Below are 10,649 nucleotides of genomic sequence, written 5' to 3' on the forward strand. Positions count from 1 at the left end.
ACATAAAAAAAGAACTAATTGTTTTAATGTATGAAATAAGAATAATATTAGAAATAGTAAGATGTAACAATTGACGGAGCAGTCATAAAAGGATTGTTTCGATAAATTATTCAGTTTTGTGTTTATTATTTTACTATTATCTCTTGTGGGTGTCTTCCTAAACCAAACGCTAGAACTTGGGTATGTAGTTGCCACTGTTGACACTTATTAGTAAACTGTGTGCTCCAAGTTGCGTACATGACCAATTTCACTAATTCAACGGATCTATCTCTCGTCACCATCACACCCCTGTTCCCACAAAGAAATTAGAATGATGGCGACTACAGGATTATAATGGTTATAGAACTGTTATTAAAATTAAAAATATATTTTTTATATATTTTAATCATATATACTTTAAATTTTTTTAAATTAAAAAATATTGGTAAATAATTAAAAAATATTATTTTAATTTTAAAAATAATTGTTTAAAATATTATAACTATCATAATTACCATAATATAAACATTACGAACAAATATTATTTTAATTTTAACATTACTCTTGAAACACTATACTTACCATAATCATATTAGAATGAATATATATATAGAAGTAGCTTCACTTTCCTTAACCATCAATTCATCATACCAGGCCTACCTTATCCTATCACATGCTTGTTTTATTTTCCAAAGTAACATGATTTCCTCAATTAGAATAATCCTCTCTCTTGGTTCCTTTCTTCTATTATTCATCTCTTCCACCACAGCAAAAACCTCATTCAGACCAAAAGCACTTGTTCTACCTGTAACCAAAGACATATCTTCGTCCACACCCCAATATGTAACCCAAATCAAGCAAAGAACACCACTCGTGACGGTGAACCTAACCGTGGATCTCGGCGGAGGATATGTTTGGGTGAACTGCCAGCATGGCTATGTGTCATCAACATCGAAATCAGTGGCTTGTGGATCTGCTCAGTGCTCACTCTTTGGCTCATCATCATGCAGTGGTGACAAAGTCAAATTGTGTGGTGGATTTCCAAGCAACACTGTCACTGGTGTTTCAACATCTGGTGATGTTCGCTCGGATGTTGTTAGTGTTGAATCCACCGATGGAAACTCTGCAGGAAGAGCTGTTACTGTTCCAAAATTTCTCTTCATTTGTGGATCAGATGTTGTCCAAAAAGGCCTTCCTAAGGGTGTAACAGGTATCAACTTATAAACCCAACCATATATAATATTGGGTGTTTTATTAATATTAATTAATAGTAATCCGTTTTAATTGTGTCTAAGGTGTATTGTTTTAAGTTCTTGTTAAGTAAAGTGTTTCAATGTACAATTTTAAAGTTTTTAGGCTGCATTTCTTAACTAAGAAGATAATAATAGCAACAACAACAAACATAAGATTTGAGTTAAAAATAGCTATATTTTTTTTGTTGACTGTTAAAAACAGCTATATAAGACAATTTATTTTAGGACATAAACTTTTTATATGTTCTGAAATATGGAGACAGGAAAAGCATACAGATTTGTAGTCTTTGTTTCTATATAATCTTATAGCATGTCTGATTTATCTCTTTCAATTTTTATTTTATTTTATTTAAATATTCTGTATACTAGGCTTCTCTCTTTAAGAATTAAATGATATATTAATCATAAAAAATATACTCTACTAAAATTTGAGAATTTAAAAATATATAAAATTTATACATATGTTGCGCTAATTATTCTGTAATGTTCTCTGCATAGTAAGACAAAAGGTATGTTAAACATTCTAATTAATTGATTAATTAAACTTTTGGATCCTTTGGCGTAGGTATGGCTGGTTTTGGTAGGACCAAAGTGTCACTCCCTTCACAATTTTCATCTGCCTTCAGCTTCTCAAGAAAATTTGCAATTTGCTTGAGCTCCGGCACCATAAACTCAAAGGGTGTAATCATCTTGGGTGATGCACCATACAACTTTGGTTACTTGAACAGTGATATTTCTAAAGCCCTCAATTTCACCCCACTAATCACAAACCCAGTAAGCACTGCTCCAATCTCATCCCTCGGGGAACCCTCGTACGAATACTTCATTGGTGTGAAATCAATTGTAATTTCCGACAAGGAAGTGCCATTGAACAAATCCCTCTTGTCCATAAACAAAAACGGTGTCGGTGGAACAAAGATTAGTACTGTGAATCCGTACGGCATTCTAGAGACATCTATTTACAAGGCTGTTTCTAAGGCCTTTGTGAAAGCTGTTGGGGTCAAAACAGTTTCACCTGTGAGCCCATTTGGGACATGTTTTACACAACATGAAATTGGGTCCACTCAAATGGGCCCAGCTGTGCCAGATATTAAGTTGGTGTTGCAGAATGGTGTTGTGTGGGATATTATTGGGGCAAACTCAATGGTTCAGTTTAGTAATATTGATGTGATTTGCTTGGGCTTTGTGGATGGTGGGTCAAAGCCCAAATCTTCTCAAGTTGGGTTTATTCCTATGACTGGTGACCAGCCAACAACTTCAATCACAATTGGGGGCCTTCAATTGGAGAACAACTTGATACAGGTTGATTTGGCAAGGTCAAGACTTGGGTTCAGATCCATCTTCTCTGATCATAGCAACTGTGCCAACTTTAACTTTACCTCTTCTGTTTAAATTAGACGGCTTGCTTAGTGTGGTCTTATTATTATTATTATTATCAATAATTAGTGCACAGATTTTGTAGTATAAGATCTGTGTATACAGTGCATGTTATGATAAATAAGTGAGGTTCGTTCTAATGATTAAGCTTAGCCTCCAAAATTGTTACTTTTTTGTTTGGTTATAAATTAAATAAGACCAGTAATCATCTTATATCTTGATTTGTTTTTCAATATTTTTTCACCTCTCTTTTGACCTGGAATAACCTCTTTTCTTTTAATTGCACAGACGAAAGCACATGTATTTCCCTGTAGTTATTGGTTTTGGCTTCTTTTTAGTGGTTAAATTAGCATCTTCTTTTTCAAATAATAAATTGAGTTAGTTATATGTTTTTTTTTTGGATAATTAAATCAAAAATATTCAAAAATGAGTACAAATATAATATATTAGAATATTAAAAAAAATTAAAATCAAATTAAATTGGAATTGAAAACCAAGTTGCATCTTAAATTAAAAGGTGTCTAGTAGAAACTATAAGAATACAAGTTATTTTTCTAATGTAAGACAATACAATATTTATGAAAAATGAAGAATCATGAATTAAAAGCTTCAAGTTCATAACTAAAGAATTTGAAGCGAAAGCAAAAAATTTGACTAGTCAAAGTTTCTACTAGTTTCATGAAATATTACAACTAATACTTAGTTGTTATAAGAACTATTATTTTATTACGAAAGTTTTTCTATAAAGGCTTGTCCATGTACTTTAATAATCATTAAATATGAATGAAAATGTATTAAGTTGTTAGAAATTTAGTGTTAGTGAGTTTGAGAGATGTAAAATATGGTAGTGCCACTTATGTGAGTTAGTGATCCTAGGATCAAATTGATTGTGGGATATTATACTAACATTTGGTATCAAAGCTAGTTTAATCAAGCGCCAAGTGTTTGAGAGTCTGTGAAGTGTGAGAGAGTTTTCACATAGTTGTTTGTTCATAGAAACAGTATGGCAAACACTTTCAATATTGTGTGGTCCAATTCCAAATTAGATGAAAAACTCGATTATAGTTATTGGGAGACTTTGATATCTACCTATTTGAAGGCTCAGAACCTGTGAAATTTTATTAAATCAAGTTCAAAAGAAGGAGCTGATGTTGCCCAGTAGAGAAGAGGTCAATTGGCGCTATCTCAAATTCATCAAGGTGTATATTATATGGTGTTTGGCAAAATAGCAAATGCCAAAACTGCAAAGAAAGCATGGAACACATTGAAGCTATCGTACAAAGGCGAAGATAAGGCACAGAAAGCAAAGCTGCGGTCTTTGCAAAGAGAATATGAAAGGTATGAGATCTCCAGCTCATAAACTGTTGAGCAATATTTTACTCGTTTTACAGATCATGTCAATAAGATGAGAGTCTATGGAGAAGATATGCCCGATAGCAAAGTAGTGGAAAAAATTCTCACCACTAGAAAACTACTTATTACAGACCGATATTTTCGACAGATTTTATCCCACGGAAATACAGACTAATTTTGCGACGGAATTTTCATCAGAAACAAAAAAAAAATGAATTAGCATAAATTGCAGAAGAAAAAGAGAATCCGTCGAAAAATCTATCGAAAAAATTAATATTTTTTTGTGGAAAATAATTACTGACAGAAAATTTGTCTGTATTTAAAAGAGCAATATGCTGCATTTTGTTAAATTATTATAGGCAAAAAATCTATTTGTAGTTTAAAATATTCCATTGAAAATGTTAAAAATAAGAGTTTGGTTCACATTATCCTCCTCATTTCACAGAACACTCCCAATCTTCATCGGTGGCAACTCCTCACCCATCCCCTCCAAATCCTTCATCGGCGGCGCCTCTCCATCACACCCCCTTTCCCAATCTCTCCGTCACACAACTTGCACTGCCGTTGCCCGAAGCTTTGTCACACCCCTTCCCCAATCTCTCTGTCACACCCATTGCCTAATCTCTCCATCACAAAAATCGCAGGCAACCTTAATCTTTTCCACGCCGTTACCACTCTTCCTCTTTGCTGCTACATTGACGCCAGCATCTCCTCCAGTTCACCGTTTTCCGTCAAGCTTTGTCAGATCTCTTCTGATTCACCGCTGTTGATTTTTGTACTGGTTTTTGGTTAGAAATTTTGGTTTTTTTCTGATTTGGTTTTAATTTTTATTCTCTCTGTTCTATTTTCGTTCTTACTTCTTTTCTAATTTCTTGTTCTATTTCTGATTCTATTTTGGTTCTCTCTGGTTCTAATTTTGTGTTCTTTATGATAGAGCAGCAACAACAAGAGTAGACTTCTTGAAGCTACTATAGAAGAGGCCTCCGATAGCGGCAATGATTTCGTGACGACATCCTTGATGCTAGAGATAAGAATGTAAACACTCTCTCTCTCTTGCTGTGTGTGTTCAAATGCATTCACAGTTTGTTTCTTTTTTCAAGGCAGGATTTTGAGTTTCAAATTGGAACTAAAATATAATTGCATGTGGCATTTTTTTAACTAATTAGAATCACTTTCAAAATTACTTGAAAATGAAGTTGGGAAAGAAAGCATGTTGTAGTTTTGAAAAAATCAAGAACAAGGTTTATATTAGCCAGGATTATTCCATGGTTGTTATGGAAACTAAATTATTGTTTCAGGATGGTCATCTTTGGTTCTTCTTTTCCCCTTTATTCAAGGTTAGAAAGTAGGGAAGAAAAACTTGTTGTAGTGTGTGCCTCTTAATTTGAGCAACTAACTACCGATAGACTCTGCACTTGTGTTGACATATTATTTGAGCAACTAGATACCAATAAATTCGACCATTTGTTCAGCTACACGAGTTCTAATCCCTTGATTGTCTCCACTACCAAGTCTATTATCGCTTCTATCACCATTTCTAGCTTGTTGTCTCAACCCGTCAGCAATAGCCTGTACAACAACAACCCTATATTCAACCGTATCACCTCACTTGCATCCACGAGATATCCTTTGGGTCTTGTCTACACCGAACAATTGATATTAAGGTGATCAGTCTTAATATCTCAAGCAGACTTCCTAAATAGCATGTACACACACCCAGAGTATACTTAGAAGCATAGTCAGTTCATTTCCCAGGCTCTACAGGAATGAAATGCTCTGATACCATAATATAACACCCTACCACATAGAGCTTTACTCTTAAGCCGTAAAACAGAGGTGGTGTGGTATTACGACCTCGAAAATAAAATATACACACATATAATAATTGAAAAAATTTAATATTCGAGGAGCCTTGAAGGATGGTTTAAACAAATTCGTGAAAAATAAAAGCACAACGCTCAAGATAACGGTTACTTAACTAAGAAGAAAAGCAAGGGTATATATATATAAGAGTAGAATATCTAAAATACAGAGTATCAAGCTCCAAGCTCGACCTACGAAACCAAGGCCGGCCGGAGAATATTATATATATATATATATATATATATATATATATATATATATATATATATATATATATATACACACACAATCCAGTAATCCCAAAATACATAAACATACACTTAGTTCTCCACTAAAAGCCTATAAGAGGATCCGGTTTATAATATATACATATGCGTAGAATCATTTCAACATATGTACATAACAAAATATTAAAAATTCAGCATCACAGCTTTGCTTGCAGAGAAAAATCTAGACGCCCAGCGAGATGCCCCTCAACCTGCATCTGAAAACCATAGATATATGTATGGAATGAGAAATGGGGGTACTCAGCATGGTAATGGTGCCAACATACATAATATATAAGGTCCTGGAAAAGTTAGAGACGATCCTAGAACTCTGACACTCAGATTTAAAACTTAATGAATAAGCTAAGCTAGATTTTGGGAATATAATCTAAGGTCTCCAAATTATAATTCAAATTCAAACTTAACACTTAAACTCCTGCTTCCTCCAGCCTTCCAAACTCTGGTAGAACGACCCTCATCACTCCTCCCCCAAACGAGAGATCTCTCAATTTCATAGACAAATAATACAAACAAGGAAAACACAGATAGAATACAATTACATCTAGTAAATCAGATAGCAGCTAGTCACGGATAAGTAATTAGGCAAGTCAAAACAAATACATACACAAACAAGTCATACAAGTACATATGATACATGTCTGTCCTATGGCTAATGAGCTCATTCGTCAGTTATACAGCCAACCCAACATGTTTGATAGCTAACCCGGGCATTGTCTCACTGTTGCGCACAAATATCTCGGCACATCGACTGACCGTTAGAGGGAGAGTGCCTTGTCACTATTAGAGGGAATATGTGCCCTATCACCATTAGAGGAAATATGTGTCCTGTTACCATTAGAGAGAATATGTACCCTGTCACCATTAGAGGGAACAGGTGCCCTCACCCTTACAACCAGAGAGAAAAATACAGATGATGAACAGATAATTTATACACTTTTTGGCATTGTTTTTAGATAGTTTTTAGTAGGATCTAGCTACTTTTTAGTATATTTTTATTAGTTTTTAAGCAAAATTCACATTTCTGGACTTTACTATGAGTTTGTGTGTTTTTCTATGATTTCAGGTATTTTCTGGCTGAAATTGAGGGACCTGAGCAAAAATCTGATTCAGAGGCTGAAAAAGGACTGCCGATGCTGTTGGATTCTGACCTCCCTGCACTCGAAATGGATTTTTTGGAGCTACAGAAACCCAAATGGCGCGCTCTCAACTGCGTTGGAAAGTAGACATTCAGGGCTTTCCAGAAATATATAATAGTTCTTACTTTGCTCGAGTCTTGACGACACAAACTGGCGTTCAAACACCAACTTCCTGCTCTATTCTGGCGTTAAACGCCAGAAACAGGATAGAAGCTGCAGTTAAACGCCCAAACTAGCATAAAAACTGGCGTTTAACTCCAAGAAAAGTCTCTACACATGAAAGCTTCAATGCTCAGCCCAAGCACATACCAAGTGGGCCCAGAAGTGGATTTCTACATCATTTACTTATTTCTGTAACCCTAGTAACTAGTTTAGTATAAATAGAACTTTTTACTATTGTACTCACATCTTTGGACTTTTGGAACATCTTTGGAATGTTTTTCCTTAGACATTGGGGGCTGGCCTCACGGCCATGCCTGGACCATCATCACTTATGTATTTTCAACGGTGGAGTTTCTACACACCATATATTAAGGTGTGGAGCTCTGCTGTTCATCGAGTATTAATGCAAAGTACTATTGTTCTTCTATTCAATTCATGCTTATTCTTGTTCTAAGATATCCATTCGCACACAAGAACATGATGAATGTAATGATTATGTGACAATCATCACCATTCTCAACTTATGAATGCGTGCCTGACAAATACTTCCGTTCTACATGTAAACAAGCTTGAATGCATATCTCTTGGATTCCTGGTCCATGCGTTCGGTTGCCTCTCCTGACAACAGAGCTTTCAATTCCTTGAGATCAGAGTCTTCGTGGTATAAGCTAGAATCATTTGGAAGCATTTTTGAGATTTGGAAAGTCTAAACCTTGTCTGTAGTATTTCGAGTAGGATCTAGGATGGGATGACTGTGACGAGCATCAAACTCACGAATGTTGGGCATAGTGACAGACGCAAAAAGGATCAATGGATCATATTTCAACACGAGTGAGAACCGACAGATGATTAGCCCTACGTAACCCGTAGCTGGACCATTTTCACTAAGAGGACGGGAAGTAGCCATTGACAACGGTGATACCCGAACATACAACTTGTCATAGAAAGGAGTATGAAGGATTGGATGAAGGCAGTAGGAAAGCAGAGATTCAGAAGGAATAATGCATCTCCATACGCTTATCTGAAATTCCCACCAATGAATTACATAAGTATCTCTATCTTTATTTTATGCTTATTTATCTTTTAATTATCAAAACTCCATAACCATTTGAATCCACCTGACTGAGATTTACAAGATGACCATAGCTTGCTTCAAGTCGACAATCTCCGTGGGATCGACCCTTACTCACGTAAGGTTTATTACTTGGATGACCTAGTGCACTTGCTGGTTAGTTGTGTGAAGTTGTGAAAAAGAGTTGAGATTACAATTGTGCGTACTAAGTTGTTGGCGCCATTGAGATCACAATTTCGTGCACCAAGTTTTTGGTGCCGTTGCCGAGGATTGTTCAAGTTTGGACAACTGATGGTTCATCTTGTTGTTTAGATTAGGTAATTTTCTTCTTGTTTTAACCATTATTTTATTTTCAAAAAGTTTTCAAAAATATTTCAAAATTTTTCTTCTTTTTCATTTTTCTAAAAATAATTTTCGAAAAATTCAAAATTTTTTTTAATAAAATCATAAAAATAAAAAAATATTTTGTGTTTTTTGTTTGAGTCTAGTGTCAATTTTTAAGTTTGGTGTCAATTGCATGTTTTAATTTTTCTAAAAAATTTTTCAAAGATTCATACATTGCATTCTTTATGATCTTCAAGTTGTTCTTAATGAGTCTCCTTGTTTGATCTTCATATTTTCTTGTTTTGTGTCTTTTGTTATTTTTCATATGCATTTTTGAATTCATAGTGTCTAAACATGAAAAATCTCTAAGTTTGGTGTCTTGCATGTTTTTCTTTTCTTGAAAATTTTTCAAAAATAAGTTCTTGATGTTCATCATGATCTTCAAAGTGTTCTTGGTGTTCATCTTGACATTCATAGTGTTCTTGCATGCATCATTTATTTTAATCCAAAATTTTCATGTTTTGAGTTATTTTTGTGTTTTTCTCTCTCATCATTAAAAATTCAAAAATAAAAAAATATATTTTCCTTATTTCACTTATAAATTTCAAAATCTTTGGGTTGACTTTGTCAAAAAATTTTAAAATAAGTGTTTCTTGTTAGTCAAGTCAAGATTTCAATTTCAAAAATTTATCTTTTCAAAATCTTTTTCAAAATAAAATCTTTTTCATTTTTTCCTTTGTTTTTCGAAAATTTTCAAAAATCTTTTTCAAAACTTTTCAAAATCTTTTTCTTATCTTTATTTCATATTTTTCGAAATTATTACTAACAATTAATGTTTTGATTCAAAAATTTCAAGTTTGTTACTTTCTTGTTAAGAAAGATTCAAACTTTAAATTTTAGAATCATATCTTTTGATTTCTTGTGAGTCAAGTCATTAATTCTGATTTTAAAAATTAAAACTTTTTCAAAATAAATTTCAATAATATCTTTTCAAACATATCTTTTTCAAATCATATCTTTTTCAAACTTTAATTTCAAAATCTTTTCTAACTTCTTATCTTTTCAAAATTGATTTTCAAATCTTTTTTAATAACTAATTGACTTTTTGTTTGTTTTACTATTTCTTATCTTTTTCAAAATCACCTAACTACTTTTCTCTCTCTAATTTTCGAAAACTCCTCACCTTTTTCAAATTCTTTTAATTAACTAATTGTTTCAAATTTTAATTTTGATTTTATTTCTTCTCTTAATTTTCAAATTCTAACTAAATTTTAAATAAAAACAAAAATATTTTCCTTTTCTTTTTAATTATTTTCGAAAACTCTCTCTCATCTCTTTCTATTTATTTATTTAATCACTAACACTCTTCTCTTCTTCTTATAATTCGAACCCTCTCTCCCTCTCTGTGTTCGAATTCTTTTTCTTCCTTCTTCATTCTTATTCTTCTTCTCTTCTACTCACATAAAGGAATCTCTATACTGTGACATAGAGGATTCCTCTTCTTTTCTGTCCTCTTCTTTTTCATATGAGCAGGAGCAAGGACAAGGACATTCTTGTTGAAGCAGATCCTGAACCTGAAAGGACTCTGAAGAAGAAGCTAAGAGAAGCTAAAGCACAACAATTCAGAGAAAACCTTACAGAGAATCTCGAAAAAGAAGTAATGGCCGAACCCAACAACAATGCAAGGAAGATGCTTGGTGACTTTACTGCACCAAATTCCAACTTCCATGGAAGAAGCATCTCAATCCCTGCTATTGGAGCAAACAACTTTGAGCTAAAGCTTCAATTAGTTTCTCTGATGCAACAGAATTGCAAGTTTCATGGACTTCCATCAGAAGATCCT

At 33.6% G+C, this 10,649-nt stretch overlaps 1 protein-coding gene across 1 annotated transcript; it reads left to right on the forward strand.

Moving 5' to 3' along the window:
- The first annotated feature begins 507 nt into the window (after positions 1–507).
- Positions 508–2,822, forward strand: LOC112711198 (probable aspartic proteinase GIP2). Its single transcript, XM_025763800.2, has 2 exons — positions 508–1,189; positions 1,798–2,822. The coding sequence occupies exons 1-2, from the start codon at positions 577–579 to the stop codon at positions 2,622–2,624; spliced, it is 1,440 nt and encodes a 479-aa protein (XP_025619585.2). The 5' UTR covers positions 508–576; the 3' UTR covers positions 2,625–2,822.
- Positions 2,823–10,649: the final 7,827 nt, after the last annotated feature.

This window comes from Arachis hypogaea, chromosome 9 (assembly GCF_003086295.3).
Source record: "Arachis hypogaea cultivar Tifrunner chromosome 9, arahy.Tifrunner.gnm2.J5K5, whole genome shotgun sequence".
Taxonomy (NCBI): domain Eukaryota; kingdom Viridiplantae; phylum Streptophyta; class Magnoliopsida; order Fabales; family Fabaceae; genus Arachis; species Arachis hypogaea.